Genomic DNA, 22,223 nt, shown 5'->3' with positions numbered 1-22,223 from the left:
CATATTGCGAAAAATATTTTCTCTAAATATATAAAAAAAATGCAATTTTATTTTGAATCCGTTCAAACATTTTAAACTTTCTTGTGAAGGATGAAATGGATCTCTCTAAATGGAATAAATGCATTTTAAACTCTGAATGCATTACAGTTACTACCTTGCCGCTAACCTATTTAAAGGAAAAGCATTCTTTTGGGAATATATATTTACAATTCAGAGAAAATTTAACTCACTGGCTCACAGAATATAGCAACACCAATCTCTTTTTCATGCCTGGCACTGGAATTCCATGAATTAGATTGTGTCTTGTTTTTATTAAGGTTTATCCCTCAGCTTGGGAAAATGCACTTCAAACTAAATGTCTCACTGAACTCACATTACAAGAGAAAAACTGATTTGGATGTTCAGTGGTTACTCATAACAAGTAAAAACACATTTTTATTGTTGTTTTTTTTCAACAAGAATATATCCTCTTTGATCAAGAAAAAAATTCTGTATAAAGAAACTTACATTAGTATTTGCACAGAATGTGTGACATAATAAAAGCAAGGGTAAGAGCTTTCAAAGAGTGATATAAAAAAGTGTCATACTTAGGAGCAAATCTCCCTACATATCTAGCTAACTATGTTTCTTCTTCTTTCTCCAAGACTAAACACACCAGTACAAGCACATGACATCTTTTTACTGGCAGTTCATCGGGAACTAAAGATTTGGTGAACATATTTCTCAAAGAATTTATTTTTCTATAATGAATTGTTGCTCTGTGTGATTTCAGTGACGTATAAATTACAAGGATACATAAGCCCTTTGATACTAACTACAGAACTATGTAGGCACATATATACCTCATTTTAACTCTAAAGTAGTCTTAGTAAAATTTGTGCATGCTTAAGTGTTTGGTGTCTTAGCGCTACAACAAAACATGAATATATTTTCTTGAATATTTTTTCCTTTTACTTTCAAAACACTTTATTCGTACAAATGTAGGAAGATAATAGCTATACAGAGGACATGCTTCTTGAGCTGTCCTGCCAGCAGCTGGAGTATTTCCTTAAGAACAGCCAAAATTATTTGAGTCTGATAGTGGGTTTTTTTGTTTGTTTTTTGTTTGTTTTTTACAATTCTGAAACAAAACAATTCTTATTTTCTTTGTAGAAGAGTTTACTGACTGGCAAGTAAACTCTTAAAATTCCTTAGCCTCCTCGGGCACTGGCAGTTTTCACTCATTTTATTTTTAATTTTTTACCACCTAGAATGAAAGAGCATTCAAGCAACTGAGAATAGAACCCAGGATGAAGGTTCAAATTGTCATTCTAAATAAAATTCATCTAAAATAACATGTCAAATTAAACGTCTAGCTGACTACAGCAAGAAGTGCAACATAATATAATGCACCATAATTTTTTAAATGTTGAGCTTTAACCTAGGAAACTACAAAAAAAAATATGCGGGTAAGTGAGTAACTAACCAAAGGCTGGCTGCCAGGCACTTCTGATTATTGATTTTATAGCATGTTGGAGACATAACCAGATGAAAAAAAAAAAAAAAAAAAAAAAACGGGACTGGGCAGATAACTGAATGCTACCAATGGAGAATATAAGAGATTTTTTAAGGAAAAAAAAAAAGATAGATCTAATATATTTTATTGGCATGAGAGCTTTTCAAATGCAAAAGCTTCTCACATCTACACAGCACAAAAAAATCATATATGGTACAAAACCAGTCTAACATTTCAAGCCTCACAAAGGAACAGATTATTTTCTGTAAAACAGGACACATACTGTGCACGTGCATAACATTTCAAGACAAAAAGCAGGCTTCTTTTCTCTTCCTGGTGTAGATGGGTAGGTCAAAGAAATTATTATTGTCAAGGAGTTTTTCATTTCAGCAGAGCAGACATTAGAAGAATAATATCTGTCCCCTTAAGCTTAACAGCAAAATGAAAAACTACTCTGTTCTTCCCCTTCCCTCCACTTCATGAAATGATGTGGTAGTAGACTTCCAGTGACATCTTTCTCCCACAAAGGCTTCTAGACTTCAGCTTGTCAAAACTCACGTATCTGTGTCTGATACTAGAAAGTGAAAAGAGCTAATAGACAGCTATCTCAAGAAGTAGTGCATTAATAAATTAAATCTTACAAAAAGCCAGCTGAGCAGTGACTAAATAAAACTGAGCTGTTTATAAATAGGTATTTTTCCTTCACAGTGACAGCTGTATTTACTAGAAAAATGCAGAGAAGTTAAAAGCTCTGTTCTCCTCTCTGCTTTAACCCCACATGGAGGTTTAATTAGGATGAATGTATACCATATTATAGAAGCCAATGTCCACAGGAAAATTAAAATCATAGGCCTTACACTTTTGTCATTTCCAGACACAAAAAACAAGTAATTGTAAAACTAGAGAGCTGAAGTTGTATGAATTAGTAACTATAAATGTTTTGCTGAAGCTCAGCAGTGCCAGCCTCCATCTTCCCCCAAGAATTAAATATATAAATATTTGTCCTCAAAGAAATTACATTAATATTAGATGCCAGAAAAGTCCCCCTGCAAAAAAAAAAAAAAAAAAAAAGAGAGAGAGAAGGTAAAGCAGAATCAAATATGGCCAATCCCCATCTGTTGGTCAAACTTCAGAGCAGAAAAATCTGATTCAGCACCTCACACAGACCACAGCAACTAGGCCTTGGGGCCTAGTCCTGTTCTGGACGAGCCAAGGAGCAACAGAGAACTGAACTCAGTAGAGCAAAAATCATCTACTAGAGTCTGAATTTAAACAGCACACATGGTAATTGTGAAATACAGTTTTCCTGAGAGTGAAAATCTATACTGCAGACGAAGAAACTGCAGAAAGTTAAACGTGGAACTCTACATTATTTGTCAGTGTTTTTTCAAGAATCCTTCTTTCTGCATAACCAAAACCAAACAGCACAGAAAGTCCATGCTGGGCAGTTATTCTAGTGCTGTTAGCAAAAAGGAAAACTGAGGCAAAGTAAAATAAACAGCAATCAGTCTTTTTATGGAACAGGCGAGTGATGAAACAGAGCAGTAAGAACCTTTCTCACAGAGCGCTTTGAAAAGTCATTTCTGAGCTTGCAAAAGGATGAAATTGTTTACACACTTTCTGAATCATTCTTTTTTAATTAATTTTACAAACACTGAGCTTCTAGCTACCTTTAGTCTGGGGACAAATGCTATTTGCAGCTGTTTTTGTATTGCAGAACTGTCTTCCACAAGCCTTTAGTTATACTAGGAGTGCCTTATGGGTGTAAGGGATGGGTGGGTGAGAGTGAAAATTAGGGGAGAGAGAACGCATTTCAATCTCAATCACTTTGAAAGCAAGGACTAATGATTTTTTTCTACAGTCTTACACAGGAACTGCAACTAGCTCTCTTTCCAACACATTTTTTTCCAAACCTTTTTTTTTTATTTCTTCTGTGCATGCCAACAAAGACTGGAACTGCTTTAGACAGAAAAGACTATAAAGTAAAGTAAAAAGCAGTACAGAGGTCAAGTAAAAATACCCACTTTTCCTCATAAGAGGAGACCATAAAGACACAGAATGAAACCCAGTTAAATTTAAAACTGATCACCACTCTAAACAACTTCAAGTTCACAAAATTCACTGTCTTGAGAGAGAAAACAAATGGGTCAACATCATCTTTAACACAGTTAGAATACATTTGGGTAAGAAATACATGCCTTAGTCTTAGGAATATAAAACTATTATCTTTCTGTGGTGAATCCGTGGCTGCGTGAACCCCTGCTCTGCGTGGAGCACCGCCTTCTCCTCTGTAGCTTGTGGCATTGGGCACTTTGTGAAAGCAGCAGCATCAAGTGCTGAAACCACGCAGATTACTCACATGGTTCAAACTGATGCTTGAGAGATGAGAGAACTTTATATCCTGCAAGATCAATTCTTAAGACAAAAAATGGACTGTATGGGCCACCAGTGTGGTGTTGCAACACCTATTCTTTGTTCCCATCTTGGATACTTTTTGTCAGAAGCTTCTCCCAGTAACTGGCATTTTCTAGGAATTGTCTCTGTATATTCTCAGCGGCAGGATCTAGCACATTGAAAGTCAGACCGGAGGACTGCATTTAAACAGCACTGCCCAGCAAACTGATGAAGGAGCACATTTGATTAAGGGTGATCTCATCTACTTCAACTATATAAAGATTCTCACTGCTGCAATCTTCGATCTTTTTTCCCTAGACAGCATTACACTGAAATATGAAATGAGATCAAGGAAAACGGGCAGATCAGGGGGCAGAGTGAATGCACAAAAGCAGCTGTTGAAAGACATCAGTCAGCCCGACTTTTACCTCCAACTTTTCACACTTGTTAGCAACTGTTGAACGATGACAAGAACTGGGAAAAGATGGAGTGCAGCACCTCTCTAACTTAAAAAGAGTAATGATGCCAAGTTTGTGAATTCTCACACTCTCCATGCATTTTACTCCTGGGAAAAAAAGATCTCCTTCAGGTAAAGCCCAGGATTGTTTTAAAAGAAGTGAACATAGTTCTATCTAGCGAAAAGTTCTATCTAGGCAATACTCTAGCTAGGACCATAAAAGGATGATTTGATGCTTTTAGAAAAATTCTGGGGATACAGAAGCCCTCAAAAACAAAACAAAACAAAACAAACAAAACAACAACAACAAACAGTCCCAGCATTTGACAGCTGCTACCCCCTGCCAAATAGAGTACTAACTCATGCAAACACTGATACATCAATACAACTAATTGGAGCAATTTTCCTTTGAGGTGCAAGGGCCAGTATGGATGTTTGGTAGTAGTAAAAGTGCTTTGGAGTCACACAGCATCACAGTACCAGCAATAAGCAAAATGAAAAGCAAATCAGAAACAGTAAGCTTAAAAAAAAAATTTGACGCTAAAATTTGGAATACCAAAAAGGTTGGCCATTATCACACTGAAAACCCAAGAAGGCTAGAGAAAGCATTCGAGAAATGAATATTAATCACAGTCATATGACATGCTGAATTAATCTTGTCACAAATTGTAAACCTGATAACTCTGCTTTTAAATTGGCTCACAGAGGAAAAAAATCTCAAAAAGCTAGTAATTCATAATAACAAGAAAAAATAGAATTAGGCTCTTCATGTCTTTGTTTACATCATTCTTGCATTAGGAATAGTGTTTTATACTTCATTATTCCAACAGCAATATGTCTGTGTTAGGACAATAAATACTTTAGTGATGGGTTGTCTATGTATAGTAGCTGTCTTATCTACGACTAATTAGTACTACCACAGCTACACTGATCAGTGATAGCATTAAGAGTGACAGCAGCAAGACTGAAGTAGGACTACTGTAGGAGACTTAACAATTTAGTACAAATCATACAGCTACTCTTTTACTACATGGCAATTTGTAGAGATCACAGGCTAAGTGCGCTACTACCTACAGTACTTACCTGCTCTTGTAGATTACTGTGTAACTGCACTTAGCAGTTCCATATGCAATTACCATGCAGCCTGCACTGCAGTTTAGAACACACAAATAATTATGAATAATCATGAGGGGTCAGCTCTGCCATGACACAACACTCACCAGGCATTTTGTCTTGGACTATTTGACTTCTATTACAAATCCCAGTCTAAGTCCTGAGCTGGGCACACTGATTCAGTGTTTCCAGCTGACAGCTACTCAATTGTGTCCATTGATTTAAAAGTGATATCCCACCCTCTGATACTCTCAGATGAGGAGCATAAGGGATGCTTCACCTCTTTGTCCCCTGCTTGTATAAATCCTTTTTGTTTCATAACAAAAGGTTATGTAGATGCTGTGGAAGGTAGGCATCCCTTGATTTTTATTTACTTGGTCCAGCACTAAACACATAAAAAACTTATGGCTTGTGGATTTTCGCATATATTTTTTTCAAATAATTGTTAGAGAACTGGAACAAAGCTTGCCCAGAGAGTTTGTGGAATACTCAAAAGCTGCCTGAACATTTTGCCTAAGGCAATCTGCCCGAGAAGGGGTTTGGACAAGACCTCCAGAGGTCCTTTCCAACCTCCATCATTCCGTAATTCTGTGAAAGATTAGGTTCTAGTTGCTTCTATTTTTAAGTATGGAAAAAAGTCAACTGCAGAAATAACCACTGGATTGCTATCTTTGAAGAACCAATTCTCTGAAGCAACAGTAAAAATTATTCAACTGCTAATGCAGAAGAAATGTTTTCAGTGCTATTACAAAACTGCTCTGGGTGCAATTCTGTTTGAGGTTTTGACTTCATCGACTCCAGTTTTCATACTCTTTTAGAAGCACCGCTGGAAAAGTTATTAACTGTGACTGTAATAGCTTCCTTATATGACTGCAGCAAAATTCTGAGAAGAAACTTCACTAAAGGAAATCTACATCCTACAGGCTTAGTCTGTGATGCTTCTGGATCACATTTTCACAGAGTTATGGTGAAGATACAAAGCAGACTACACTAACCATATTGCAACTCAAATCCTTAGTGTTAAATGTAAAATAAAAACCATTTCTTTCTGATTAGGTGAGGTGGAGTCAATGCTCAGTAAATTCAAGAACATTCAACAAAAAAAACAAAACCACTTTTTCTTACTCTTCTTAGAGCTGAAAGCACACATGGAAATGCAATACTCGTGTCCAACGTCTTAAATATTCAATAAACATAACCTGAAGCTCACCTGAGACTGCGAGATCGAGGTCTCAAGGCTGGAGAATGGCGCCCTTCTTCATCAGTGATGCTCTCAGTACTGAAATGCTTTGTCAGGAAATGAAGTTCATCTGCCGTGGGCTGAAAGGGCAGCTGGTGCAGCTTCTCCTGAGATGAGCATGATGACTGAGTACAGAAAAAAATACAGAAAAGAAATGCACTAAACGCATGCATAGGGGTCAGCTAATGAATGGAGGAGGAACGGATTCTGCCAGACACTGCACACTCCAGCGGAAAAGAAAGCTACTTATCAGACCAGGTGCCTCTTTTTTAAATGTTCTCTTTAGGCTAAGCCAAACCTTGTGTACAATGACAGAACTGGTGAGATCAGGACAACTTTGGGAACAGGCTAGGGAAGCAATACATCTGATTCTGGAACCGTCACATTTGATCACGAAGGTAATTTACTCTTAGGAGACAGAACGGAATATACATGAACAACAGTGCTACTCTTGAAAGGACAAGGAGGTTCCTGGAGTGGTGAGCAACTTTCCTTTTCCCTCATGCTCTCTTAGCTCAGGAGTTTCACTGGCATGCAGAATGCTATGGAGCTGTGTAGACACAGGAGTTTTTACTGATTATTGGCTCTCAATTGAAATTGCTACTGTCTGGATTTTATTTCTCCATGATCTCCATTTTATTTCTCCTTTTCTTTACCCATCAGGCTTCTTTTCTAACCAGGTAGGAAATAATAAAATGAAAGCAGCTGACTTTGTAGAGTTGCAAGATTAATAGTTTCCTTTTACAAACAGTAAAGCAGCTCATCCATTTTTAAATAAGTCGATAAATTTATATGACGTGTCCTGTGATAATGATAGACATGAAAAAGATTTAATTCTTGAACCTAAAGAAACCTGAGCTCAAAACAGGATTTGTGGGAAGTGTTAATAACATCAAATGTTGGATGTTCCAGGGGAAAAAGCTGTGGGTCAACTAAAAAAATGCACTTTTTTGTCTGATTATTTTCAATGTCCCTTTCCATTTTTCAAAAATAAGTAAATATATTACGTAAGGACAAATTTAAAATCCTCTGAAGTGCTAAATAACCAGAGCAGCACTGAATAACACCAATGGGCCTTATGAAAAACACCATACTAACCTAAGTTCTGAGGCTTCTTATCAGTCTGATGAAATCATTTGTGCACATTTTTCCAATGGAAGAACTTCTCCTTTTGCTACAACGATCCTCGCTCTAACTAGTAAGCAAAGCATCCTAATACCAGAAGTATTGGTAATAAGGAATTATGCATCACGTGATATGTATGACCAAAGTTTTAACTTACCTAGTTTGCTTTTCTAGACTTATTTGCTGTTGATGGTTTTTGGAAAAGAAAGCTAACAAGCATGGCTGAGCAGTGAAAGCCAAACACTAACAAGGCTGCTCATTGAGTCCTGCATGTTTGTACAGCTGATAAGGAAAATATTCTGAGATCACCTAAACCAGGTGCATCCAAATTTGCCAACAGAGTTACAGTTACACTTGAACTGAAGAAAAACTAAACAAGATTGTTGCAGATCCAATCACCTAACACTCTTATCTGTAGAGAATTCTAGCCAAGACTGAGATGAAGAACTCAATGTGAGAACGTATAAACCTAAAGATCTTATTCTTTGATAACAATATAATTTGCTCCAGAGCCCAGATCCACTCCCTCTGCATTGCACAGAAAAGAACCTGCCTGAAAGCCGCAGGAAATCCCCAAGCACAGCTGGAACAGGGAGCCACAAATTCCAACTTCAGGCAGGTCTAGAAGGACCATGGTGGGAAGTCACATGCAGCAGTGTCCACCTGGTGATAATTACCCAGATGGTGCATCACCTTACACTCGTCTAATCCACACTGAAGCCAAAACAGAGTCTGAGTAATTGACAGCCCTTTGCCCACAGCAATTCTGCTGCGCACTCTGCTTATGCCTATCTGGCAGGAAAGATTATCTCTCTGTATTACAGAATTATGCAAGCCCTTCTTGCCTTTCAGAGCTTTCTTTGATCACCCGTCTTACACAATACAAACAGTGGGAAGAAGCACCTGCTTATGCAAAAACAGCAGCACTTCTCAAAGAAAAGGTGTGTGTCAGATGACATCCTACTCGTGATGAGTAAAACCAATCCTGCAGAAGAGCAAGAAGTACTAAAGACACTGGCTAATGAAGTGCTGCAGTAACAGGTACTCGAGCTCTGGCATTATGAGTGCATCTCTTATTCAAAACAAAATTAACCTAAAACTCTAACATTAGGAAAATTAGCACATATCAAGTTATTAGTTACTAGAGTTAGAAGAGAAAAATCAAACCTGAAATTCTAGAAAAAACACATTTCCCAACAGCAAAGTCACTGGGGAAGCTGCGTTACTCAACTCATGGATGACCCACCAAAATCGTCCTTCCACTTTCTCTCCTTAAAAGCAATTAGATCGTAAAGTTTGTAATTCCAAGGAATAATTAAGGACAGCTCTGAAGATAATTTCAGAAATAAATTATTCAGAAGAAATAATTTTGGAAGAAATTATTTACTTTGGAAGAAGTTCTTTACTCATAGGGTGGTGAGGAACAGGTTGCCCAGAGAAGCTGTGGATGCCCCAGCTCTGGAAGTGTTGGCTGGATGGGGCTTTGTGCAACCTGGTCTAGTGGGAGGTGACAGGGGGGCTGGAATTAGATGATCTTCAAGGCTCCTTCCAACCCAAAGCGTTCTCTGATTCTATAAAGACCATGCCGAGAAACCGACTTTCTTCTGCCAAGGGCTTCTCTAGCAACCTTAAGGCATACAACTTTTCAGTGAGAAAGCACAAGAGCAAAACTAAACACTTCTGAATTATCAATTTTTATGTAATCACATCAGTGTACTCAATATTTACAGCAGCCTAACACTGCTGGTGTCTTAATTACAGATGCAGAATTAGCTAACTCTTCTTCAGTAAAAATAAAAAACACAATCAAGCTAATAATATAGTATTATACATTTACTCTGCATCTAGAAAATTAATAGCAAACTAGATGCTTAAAAAATCATTGTATATGGGCCCATTCAACTGACTATTCCATATACATCTTACTTGAAAGGTTTTCTCCAGCTTTTTCAGTGTTGGCCTGATGTATGTGGTCTTTATGATTGATATGAAGGATAAATATGTATTTTTTTTTAAGAAGTGTCATCCATCAATTGGAATCAAAAAATAAAGAAGAATCTACAAGTTTCCACTGACCTTAAAACAAGTGTGTGCCTTGGTTTGTTCAGCTGGTTGGTTGGTTGGTAGAATAGCTGATCTATGACCACAGAGATGCAAGTCAGTTCTAACTGCCAGACCGAAACTCAGGCCAGCAGAACGCAGAAGAAACATTCTTCTTCATATTTCATTTCCTACTGATACGTACACCAGAAAGGTCTACTGCCTTCCTTCTATCTTGCTTGAAAAAGAAAGGTGATCTAGAGGACTTATCACACCAAACAGAAGCCCAAATTTCTGTTATGTTCTCACCCATGGCATTAATTCACTGTGCGCTTCTGAAAAACCCCTTGCATCTTCTTACTTCAGTTTTAAAGTCTACATAGGAATAATTCTGCTTATCAACTTCAGAATTGTTATTAAGATCAATTCAAATTAATTCTAATCTAAGAAATACTCTGACAATAAGCAGTATTACATTTCTAAGCCTATCCTAAGTTTAAAGCCTCCAAGACTGCTTCGGAACTTACTAAACAGCACATTTCAATGTCTTTCTGAGAGTGTAAAATTGAATCAGGAAAAGGAAAAGAGAGTAAAGATTCATCCATTTAGGAAAAAAAAAAAGTCTTGGAACACAGGTTTTAATCCTTTCCCTGCAGGAAGGTGAATTTACCTCCACATCCAACTATCACCACGTTTCTCATTACTGTCCTGCTTTCTGTTTACAGCTTTACAAGACTTACAGAATTTGAACTGATTATTTCTATGTGACATGTCTAAGTTGTTTTTTGTTTTTTTTTTCCTGGAAAGGTTCAATCAAAATGATCTAGCTGTTTCTGGGAACACGACAAGACAGGAATATTCTTTCTTTCCCATGTCAGAAAACTCAGAACTTTCTAAAAGTAGCTTTCATGTTCCCATTTCAAAACGAGGACTGATATTTCCAATAGATTTCTTTTGTTAGTTTTGCTCTCTCCATGGACATATACCCCAAGGCTGGTCAAACTATAATTTCTTGGAAAACTCAACACACCAGGAGATAGGCTTAGACACTGCAGGCAGCTTGATCTCCAAAGGTGTCATCTTCACAAGCATCTGGGAAGCTCTCTCAGTGATTATCGATCATCTGACTATTTGGATGCCACCCATTCTGAAAGTAACAATACTTGCTCCATGCTCTAATAGCATGGTGCTTGTACCCAGACGAGGACACAACCATGGCTTCTGCTGATAGAGATTTAACCTAAGACTCCAAAGGCAAAAGCAGAGGTCCAAAACCTGTTCTCAGGTGCTTGATAAATAATATTGCTTGGCAGTGAAACCAGAACCGTCCTTTTCCTGTGTTGCTATTGAAATTTTCTCCCACTTTTTTCTGTTCTCACGCCTACCTATCTGTACACACCCTTCTCCTACATGGGGAGACAGAAATCAAGTCACCTGCTTTCTAAGGAGGCAAAAAATAAGAAAATCCTGTCCTGAAGGACAAAAGATAACAAGTTGTCGAAATTGTGCGAACTAGAGTCTACAGGAATGTCTGAACATATGAAGCAATACAGACAATATTCATGTTGCAAAAAACAGATTTTAATAATGTCAATTTATACCTAAAAATTTTGACTCCAATTTCTTCTCCTATCTAGAATGATTTTAACACTCATGTCCCAAGGAACTGTGAAGATAAAATTGCGTTTGAGAGGCACTAAAAAGTTTATGGATGAATTTAATAGAACATCTCAGAATTAAAATAATGATGCTGCATTCAGAGTAAGATTATTACTCATTTAGATTTATTGCTTAGTAAGATTAATACTCATGGAGTACTGAGTCCTAATTAAAGCAGGTATTACAATTATTAAGAACATAATCTAAACAGTAGGTATAAAACAAATGATCAGTAGAAGTATTATGGAAAGAGGCAACGGTATTTGACCACACAGTTTAAGACACTCACCGTAACATAAAAAAGCACGTTAAATTATGTCTGTACAGGCAGCCTTAGTGTTTCTAGTCTCTCTGTAAGATTGTTATGTGGATAACCACAACAACTAATTTGCATAAACTAAAGAATAAGATTCATTGTAAAAAGTATCTGAGTTATAAGGGTTAAAATGGTGTTAGTGCCTTACTGATATTAACAACATATTAGCCTTTTCAAAGTACTGAAGAAGTCATGTAAACTGCAGCCAACCTTTCTAATGACAAGTGAGAAATTCAAAGCGTCACTGGGAGATTCAAATTATTGAAGTTGAGTAACAGATGTGGATTATCAGTTTTTCCTCCTGCTAGCCTGTTAGCAGGTTTTAACACTGAGAACTTGAAAGCAGACAAGAATTTCATTTCCCAGTTACAAAAAAGCTGAGTGCTTGCTAGTAATTATGCACTGTCTCAGAGTCCTGACACATTGTGCCTCTCAACTGATCAGTCGAGCCAAGTGCTGCACTGGGATTTCACCAATACAAAAGGCAAAGTGCAAGATGATAGGAGCTGGGAAATGGAGGAAAAAGCAGCAGAACCAATAATTAAAATAATTTTAAAATAATTAGTATATTTAATAATGTTAGCAAAACAATGAAGAAAGATCAGATATTTTAGTAAAGACTCAGAAGCTGATTTGTTAGGGTGTGTTTGTACAAACTGAATTGCTTGGAAAAATCTGGGGCACTTACTGAAACTGTTGAACTGGGAGTGTTTGTTCCATATCCTGATGAGGGAAGGGAGGCCAAGGACCAGCGGCGTCCATCCGTTCTATGGAAAGGAAGCAAAGGAAATTACTGTGATAGATATATTGTGGTCAATACTTGGGGGAAATAAACCTTTCCCCCAAATCTCTTAACTGCACATTTTTATTCCAGTCTTAAAATACTCAGGTAAACCAGGTATCCTATTTAGAATGGTCTTTGTGAAAAAGCAGCTAGGGTAAGTTTTAAGAGCAAAATTAAGGGACCTTGGAAAAGACAAAGCAAAAGGGCATCAGATTCCTGCATTAAGCATATGCTTTGCAAATATTGCCAGTTGAGCAAAAACTGAAGTTTCAGGAACAGACAAATGAAATCAGCTCATTTCAAACTTCTTCGAAAAGAGTCTCGCCTAAAATTATTATACCTATGCAGTTCCTTGTCTCCCAAATAATGTTGAAAATTGTGGAAAAAAGTTTTCAGATCAAGAATCAAGTGAAAGCAGACTCATTTGTTTACCTAGTTTAGTGCGTTTGGCCCAGCTCAGCCACTGACACAGCTGTGAGTCAAATCCACTACAGCAGATCAGAACAGAGCCGACAGATGCATTTGAAATACAGAAGAGACAGAAATAACACCCAGGGTCTCTTTCTCCTCTGAACAGTATAATGTTAGTAGTTATTTACTTATCATAGCCAAAGAAACATGACTATCAGGGAAAATAGCCAAAACATCCCTGAGATACTGCAGAACGGATCGTGTTTTTACCAACATTAGATGCTTGGTAAAGAACCCGTACTATCCTCCATGAAGCCCTCTCCTACCCCTAAAATCCACCTCAGTGAGGTTGGAAATTGTACTCAATTCCGCTCAGTCTATTGTGCTTTTTCTGCCTCTGAGTTCACCTCAATCTTGAATGCATTTTGCTTCCTATAATTAAAAAACACGCCTTGTTGGATGTCGGGATGAGCATTAAAGAAGTCTCCCTCACGTCAGTTTCCCCTTGCTTGTTTGTTTTAGTAGGGCAGATTATCAGTAACTGGTCATAAAGTGAAACTGAATTAGAACAGTTCATTGTTCTAACTGGCTTTGGAAAGATTTGGGGGTTTTGTTATAATTTCATCAGTCCATTTACACAGAGCATTATAAAATAGGATGCTTGGTACAGGTTTGACATAGTGCTAATAAAAAACTTGTTATCATCTTCACAGTAGTATTTCTCATCCTGCTATGAACACACAAAGCCTCAATCTTCAGAAAAAAGTTCACTGCACACCCACAGATCTGTTTATATTTTTTCCAGATCTTGTTCCTTTTATTATCAGGTACTCATATACCTGAAAATACCTATACCCTTCCTCTTTGCCACCTATTTTAGAACAACAGGGAAATAAACCCACTGTTTTATATTACTAAAAGAATATTATATCAAGAGTGTTGTTAAAAAGATCCATGCATCATGCATAAAATATATCAAGCTGTAATGCAGATTTCTATGCATGCATTCATTATAGCTAAACCCCATTTAGCCACAGGTGATGTTTTCCTTGTTAAGACAAATATGTGTAAAAGAACAATCTCAAAAAATTCCAAGAGAAATGAAATTCCTTTCTCAACCCTGAAAAACAACAAAGGCCAGCATTACAAAGTCACTGTGTCCTGCATTCAGGGACTAAAAACCAGCTGTCAGCTACAGAGATCTTCATTCAGCTTCTTCTAATGCACAGGGGTACTGGGGAGATCTTCTGGTCAATGATTCGACCTCAGTTTGGACCCTGAGTCCCAAAGCAGGACAGTATGTTCCCATCTTCTCAAAGAGTAGACAGGAATGTACAAATCACTCATTTTTTGTGAAAGGAAAGCCTAACCCCTCTTTTACTGAGTAGCCTAAGTTGTGCATTGAAAATACTTCAGTATTTTCATTTTGACAATGTTAAAAAAAAATCCTTCTCCCTTAGAAAATTACAGTGCACCTCTTCATGCTTGGGCTATTTTCTACTGATGCAATCTAGGCAAGAAATGTGCTAAGCAGTCAGGACAATGGATATCAGCTCTGTATCTAGCAGAAGGAAGTGGGACAAGAGAAGAAATCTTGCAAATCAAAGGCAGTGGGAAAAAGACTTACTTTAAAAGAAAAGTCCTCCTTCATTTATGCAAAACATTTCAAAGCTACTTCAGTGTTTTGTTAATAAAAATTTATTTTTAGAGAGACCTTATGCAATATTGCTTCAGGAAAAGATACTTGGAAAGAAAATTTTTGGTCGTTTATTATTTATTGTAAAATAAACTTACTTAGAACAACAAAAACATGGGAACAATGTGTTTTGCCTTTAAAATGCCATTTTAATAAGTTAATTAACAAGGTATTTTTATGGCAGCTATAATGCTATTTAATGAACATAAATTCATTTCCAAACAAGGTGATAGAAGAACAAAGCATATTCTCCCAGAGCACTACCTGTTTAACATTTTAGGTCAAAATAAAAAGATTTTCTGTTTTGATTATCAAAGAATAAAAACTGAATGCCTAAATGGGGTTATTACAGCATGAACTTGTTAGGAACACAAGCTAGTGCTCAGCTGCACAGAAGCTTAGCTCACAAACACACATACACCAGCAATATGATACACGTTACCTGTCTGCTCTGTGTCCGTGGCTGTATGGAAGAAATTGTACAATGACAGTGAGGGAGGGAGAAGTAAAAGATGCACGTGTGATTTTGGAAAATAGAAACAAACTCATATTCTGTTACTAGTATTTCAATGAGATCGCTTTTACTGAATACGGACAAAATCAGTGATACATTACCTTAATAATACAAGAGGACTTCTGAACATGCTAACTTTGTGGAGACCAAATAGTCATTGAAAGGGTATCTAGTAAGAGATTTATTATGAAGCACTAGCTAAACTAAGGACAATCTTGCACAGTCTATTGTAGCGAAATTGGTTTTAAAATAAAATGAGTTTTCCAAATGTGATCCCTACTGCTTCCCAAGAATCAACTCATGACAGGGCTATAATCAAAGAACGAAAATCACAAGAGATATCCAAACAGGATAACAAAAGAAGAAATTGCATCAAATACAAAAGGCAGAAAACTAGCAACAAATCATTTATTTGATGGCAATGGAAGAAGTCAGGTAAGAACTCTGTTAAGACCCAAACAATGCTTATCAAAAGGGTACAGCAAAGTATTTGTTTGTCTGGGGTAACAGAGCAAAACATTTTAAATTACTTAATACCATACTTGAAACAGAAGTTATTCTGATACTACAGCTTGATAATATAATAGGTATGTATTGTTACTGCTGTCATAGCTATTCAGGGTGTAATACAAGTAGAAAATAGAAAAAAGGTTCCAAAACAAGCTGTGCTTACATGTTCTTTTCAGTGACAGATAAAGTATACAGAGTAGCATGCACGCTGTAAAATGAACCACACCACTTATTAGGACAGGCTTAACCTGTATTTGTCTATTTCTTTAAAATCAGGTAAGAAAATTGGAAAAGTAGGAAAGGGCACTCTTCAGAGTTTTAGTATTAAAACTTATTTTCTGTTTGAAAATTTAGAATGCAGTAATACTGAAATAGCTGAAACAGCCAACAAATGATGTTAAGCTTTGACAACAGTTTCAGCTGCAATTTTCTTCCTCTAATCCATTGTCCAGAACTCCAGAAACTGAGAAAACTGGTAAAAATTCAGTTGACTTCAGCAGAACACAGAGAATACACCCAAATCAGGCCCAGATACCTCTTTAAAAATAAAAGTGGATGTAGTGAGTCCATTTGAATTATTCTAACACCACCTATAACTGATTTTTTCCCCTCCAAGGCAACATGAAAATACATACCCAGCTCTTCACATTTTACATGATTTTATAAAGTTCTTCTAATAATGTGAAGACCAAAGTCTACTTCAAAGAGTATTCAAAGACACCAGGTCTTCTAGCAATCACCTAGCTGGAGAAACAGTCCAGGATTTACCTGCCATCCAGACAAAGTGTATACCTGCAGCGTCTCTCTTCATTTCATAAACCCAGCATGCTTCCAAATCCTAACCCTTCATTATTCTTTAAAGTTTTGAGACCTACCCTTTCTCTAACTAGTACTTGAGCTAAATTTGTCTTTCTCAGAAAACTTACTTCCTCTGAGAACGACACTTCCTCGGGTAATCTTAACCCAGGTAAGAAACTTCGGCTGAAGGAGAGTTTAGCAATTCTAAAATATCTTCCCCACACTTGAATCTAGCAATCCTGCTTCCTGCCCAAATACTGTTTGGGATCACTTTGTTGTTGTTGTTCTTTATTTCTCAACTAAATTTAACTTTCTGTATCACTATCCACTTCTGCCTACCTGCTAGGATACGAAATTCAATACTCCATTTGTTTGCTTCTCTCAGCTGTCTTTATTCTTTCTATCCTATTCCTTATACTAAATTGGTCACTAACAGTATCAGATTTCTTTCCACCAGTTTGATATACAGTGTGACCAGCATTTGTCTAGCATTCGCTACTGGACAGATGATAGCTTTGCATTCAGGTCTTTCAATACTGCTCTTCTTTTAGCAGTTCTTATAGACTTGCGGTTTCAATTATCAGCTATTTTCCTCATTAGAGCAGTAATGTACTCTTGACACTAATGCCCAAGACAGCAGAGAAAACTAAGAAGTTGTTACCACTCAGAAAGCAGTGAATGAATGCAGTAGTGCATGCCTAATTTAGGTATTTTTGCTAGGTCTGCACAAAGACAAACAAGATCAGCACACTTACAATACACCTCAGTTACTCAGTGTGAAGAGGATCTAGGATTACCACTGAGATACAGTTATTTTAATCATACTTGGCTTTTACATCATTATGACTAAACTGCTTGTTATCTTACATGGCCTGTATGTCATCTTCCTGGGAGAACACTGCCTTCTCCCTAGAAACAGTATTTACTACCTTATATACTTTATCATCTTATATGTCTGAAAAGCTCCTAATATGTTCCAAGTGTTGCCACGACCTAAACAAAAAAGAATAAAATAGAACTGGAAACATCAGAGAAAGTAAAACACAGACCAAAAACTTGTAACCTGTAGGCAATTTTTAAGTTATACACTATTTTCCTGCCAATCCAGACTGAATATATCCTCACTTACCTTCTGGCAGGAACAAAGGAAAAATGAGCAGGTGCATTTGGTGAGAAGTTTCTGGGACTGTCCAAAGGGCTGCTGCCTGTTTGAGAAAGCAAACAAAAATTAATTCACACTTGCAATAGAGTAACTTCAGAGTAACCATGCAGAAACACTTTCAATTGCAAGTTGTAGCTATAAATAACTGACAATGTGCTCCTTGAGCTCTTCATCATTTACGCATTAGTTTGCTAAAGAAATATTATGGTATGAATGTATCAGTAGTTTCCCTCCTTTTAAAATAATTTAGGTGTACATTTTCTTACTTGTTTTTAAATAAGTAGTGCATCATATATACACACAATCAATATGTATTTTACATATTTTGTAATAATTCCCACATACAATCGTTACCTGACACTTCTCAATGAAAAACCTGGGTTAGAAATGACATTGACAACACTTTCAGGATTAATAAGTAGTAAGAAAGCATCTTCATGCTTAAAGTGTTTATTACTGCTGAACATAAAATTCACTGAGGAAAAAAGACATACCAAAGGAACTACACATGATAATAAAAGGACTAGACACTCAAGGAAGGTAATCAGGCCACAATGTGTAGCCTTAAACCTAACCACCAGTTTGTTGAGATAATGCTTCTACTACGAAAATGAAAGTTCTGTTGAATTCATACACTGAGGAGAAACAAATGCTTGATTTTTACTTTGCACAAGAATCTTTTCTCCTGGCTTTGTTCTATGATGTGTAAGCATACGGTTGGTAAGTAGTATAAGCAATGTCTTTTATTTCTAAGTAAAAAGCAACAACCTTATAAAAGCCCTCCTGAAAGCCGGAGTCATTTACAGACTAACTGCAGAAACCTTCGAAATTTAGAAGATAAATTAGTAGCTTCATGTCAGTGAGTTTACTGCTTCTATCAGGCACATTCTTAAGTGGTTTGCTCTTTCAGATCCTTAACACAAGCACAAAAGAGAAACTACCCATAGTAAACATATGCCAACAGTGATTTCTTTGAGTACAGACAATAAAATAACATCAAAACGTGAGCAGGAAAACAAGCAGATACTGGACAAACAATGCACCGCACGGTACGTAACTGTCGTCATCAGAAATATCTTCGGGCTTAGATCCCACATAAAATGCATTTATTCTAAAAGTCACGTTAGACATGAGCAATAGGCCAAACATCAGTGATGAGTCACCTGCAGAGGACTTGCCTCCACTTCAGGAGAAGCACTAGGTGCCCAGCTCGCCCCCCAGGCCAGCGCTGTGTGTGAGGTTGTTTCCATCCTGCACTGTGCTTGAGCTTACACTTAACTTGCATTCATTTCACCACAAGTTATTCAGGTACCTTAACCGTTATGCTGAGCAGAAACTGAAGATAAGCACCGTGCTCATTCGAAGGTTTGCATTCTCTCACACTTCAGCCACAACCGTGGTTCACAAAAAACCTGCAGCAACATCGCTCCACAACCTCTCACGAGCGAGGTGTGTGCAGGCAGGGAAGGGGAGAGGGAGAAGGAGCCGATGCCTTCTGCGGCGTGGGGATGGCTGCGGCACCGGCCAGCACGCTCCATCTGGCCTCCAAGTGTACAGGGGAAAAAGAGCAGCTGGTTGAGATTAAAGCAGCCCCAGGCTGATCTAGCACGTGCTAAGGGGCGATGAGAGAACTGGAGAGGGAAGAGAAATCCGGAGCACTGCACAATCTGCTTCAGCAACTAAATTAAAAAAAAAGGGTTTGAGCAACAAGTTTGTTCTCCTTTGGGTTGGTTTTGTTTTGTGTTTTAATGCATTGTTATAAATTATTAGTTAAGAACTACCAATAGTTGAGTGTAGTAAGACACAACGCACATCTTCACCCAAAAGTGAACACCATCAAACCCATTCCCAGTATATCCCGGGTGGCAGGGGGAGAACAGCCATCAGAAATTAGTAGCAAGATGATTTTTGGTGCTTCATTTACCAAGCTTGGACTCACTATAATTCTTATGGGCACACTGGAAAACCAGAGACATACTGCTGCCGAACTGAGGGAAGGCTGAGCGGTTTTCACAGTCTAGATGGCACTGCAAGCTAACAAGAAAGATGGAAAAAAGCTAAGAGAGCAACAAAACAACTCAACAGTGCTTAAACACACATCCCAGCAGCAGCACACAGCTAGGGTTAGGGTTGCCATTTACTTGCTAGCAGAGCAGAAAGCTGAAGGAACAACTTAGATCAGAAGGGGGTGCAGTAGTAGCAACATCTTTAAGCAATAAAGCAGATATTCTGACATAGCAAGGAAGTCTGCCAGGCTTGGTAGGACCTGGGTGTTTGCGTGCACACCAAACCTTTGCTGCTGATGAATCCTGCTGTGTCAAGACAATTTTTCTGAACAAAAAGCTTGTTGCCCAATGCTGTTATGAACAGGCAATGAACTGTCATCGCCTTCTTAATATCTTCATCAATCTTTTGCAAACTTTCCGGATTATGATCAAAATAGGATTTCAGAATAACTGAACAAATTGGGTAATGACAGTTTTTAAGTTTTGAAATTAACTATGTGGGTGTTCGAAGTCTTCTGAGCCTGCACAATCTGGTACAGTGATACTATTAATTTTTAAGCAACAACTTTTTCAGATTTATATAGCATATTTCCTTCCAGACACTGGAATTTTAATTAGATCCCCCGTGATTTGCTTCAAGTTTTAAAATGAAAAGCAATTAGTTTTTCTACTCAATTCAAGTCTGGGTAAAGCTTTTAAAACAACAACAGGGAGAAGGGGAATTACTACTTTCCCTAAAATTTCCCAGTACTGCTGCATCTGCTATAGCTGAAGGAATTTTAATAAGGAAAGCCATAGTGCAGTGGTCTCATTCACCAAGACTGATCGAAAGACGATTTATTCTGTTAGCAAAGGTAAATTCCCCTGTTGCTCAAGGGTTATAGTTGGCTACTATTGAACCTGAAACGACTCTGTCTGAAGGGAGGTTGTTACACAGAATGATTACCCATTAGGTAAATCAACACAGTTACATGAATGTTAATAATTCAGGCATGAACCCTCCCTTTTCCTGGACACACTGAAAGGATGCAGCCAAAGCATCTGTACATCCGCTGCCCTGAAAATACGAGAACTGACCTTACAGGCGAGAGATAGGCCAAAGTCTCAGCTGTCATCTACAAACACGATAGTCATCAGACAGGTTAATAAGTCCAAAAGCTCAGACTAGAATCCTTTTGTAAAGCCTGCTTCTGAGATTTGTAAAAATAAACAAATACAAAGTTGTTGTGGTCTTCTACAAACAATATGCTAACATTATTTGCTGAATATTAACAGAAGCAGCTAAGGATCTTATTGCATGATACAGAACTATCTGCCTTCTAGCACACACAAATCTTAGAATAACCAAAATCATTTTAAGAAACCTGTGTACCACCTCTCTCAAACAAAGCGAATGCCGTGGCTCTGTCACAGCATCCGAGCATCACTTACACAAAATGGAAATGAACAACAGATTTGATAACCAGGGCAGGATTTGGAGTCATACGTGACATACTCTGCTCACTCTGTACAAGATTTACCTTCTCTTCGCAACACTGCCTGGTCGCTGCACAGATCCACAGCCCAGGCCCTTCAAAACAGACATCCCCAGATGCACGCTTGGTTCAGGAAGCTGGAGAATCTTGCCCTTCTGTATAGCACTGAACTTTTCTACTGATACAGGGAAAATGGATACATAAATGGGACTCTGAAAAATATCTTTTTTTTTCTTTTTAGCCAGAAGGAGGAACTGAACTTGCAGTGAAAAGAGCAGAATAATTTAATTCAGTACTACAGAGCTGCTTGCGAGCAGCTCCCTCCACATGTTATCATAGATGGGAGCAGAGACAAGTATCTGCACTGGAAGTCAGCAGTGTGGAAAGTAAACTTTAAAATAGTCTGACCTTTCTCATCCAGCTTTAAGAATCTCTCTTTCCTACTGAATTATAAAGATTATGTTGCTTGTCTGATTGATTTTAAGCTTCACATTTAAAAATATAATCTAACAGTAACTTAGTAATCCATCTCACAATGTGCACACTGTAATAAGTGTACCATGCACACCTTCTCTGTAATTTTCAGATTTTTTAAAAAATGATTCAAAGAAATACAAACAAACATAGGGAAAATATGTATGCATATATACATACCTTATATATGTGTGTGTGTATAATAAATGTCTGTGTACATATAGGGAACCTGTTTTGGCAGGGGGGTTGGACCCGATGATCTCTGGAGGTCCCTTCCAACCCCTACAATTCTGTGATATATAATAAATGTATATATACATATATATATATATACACAATAAATTTAAATTTCTAATTTTAAAAGAAAAAAATAGAATAAATGGAAGGTTTGCAAACCTGTATTCCTAAAGTTCTCCCCTTCAATCCAAGTTTGAGTGACTAAATAAGAAGGGTGATTTTCCCATGAAGTTAACAAGCTGTGGCTTTCCATAACAAGGTCCCAGGTAATTTTGGAAAACATTATTTCATACAGCTTGAAAAGTGAATTAGCACAC

The 22,223-nt window shown here is 37.5% G+C and overlaps 1 protein-coding gene across 9 annotated transcripts in view; it reads right to left on the bottom strand.

Annotated features, from left to right (window-relative positions):
* The window catches only part of MAST2 (microtubule associated serine/threonine kinase 2), a 192,528-nt gene that overhangs the window by 44,465 nt on the left and 125,840 nt on the right, over positions 1–22,223 (bottom strand). For 7 of the 9 annotated variants that reach the window (XM_040565047.1, XM_040565048.1, XM_040565050.1 and 4 more), the window contains 4 exons: positions 17,682–17,757; positions 15,173–15,193; positions 12,528–12,606; positions 6,670–6,824 (listed from right to left, as the gene is read on the bottom strand). In XM_040565047.1, coding sequence (XP_040420981.1) covers positions 6,670–6,824; positions 12,528–12,606; positions 15,173–15,193; positions 17,682–17,757 — 331 coding nt within the window. The remainder of the gene's footprint in view (positions 1–6,669; positions 6,825–12,527; positions 12,607–15,172; positions 15,194–17,681; positions 17,758–22,223) is intronic. The other 2 variants (XM_040565049.1, XM_040565052.1) reach the window with 1 other exon arrangement.

Source organism: Cygnus olor, chromosome 8 (genome assembly GCF_009769625.2).
Source record: "Cygnus olor isolate bCygOlo1 chromosome 8, bCygOlo1.pri.v2, whole genome shotgun sequence".
NCBI classification, from domain to species: Eukaryota; Metazoa; Chordata; class Aves; order Anseriformes; family Anatidae; genus Cygnus; species Cygnus olor.
Note: the sequence above shows the minus strand (reverse complement) of the source record. Positions and strands in the feature narration are given on the sequence as shown.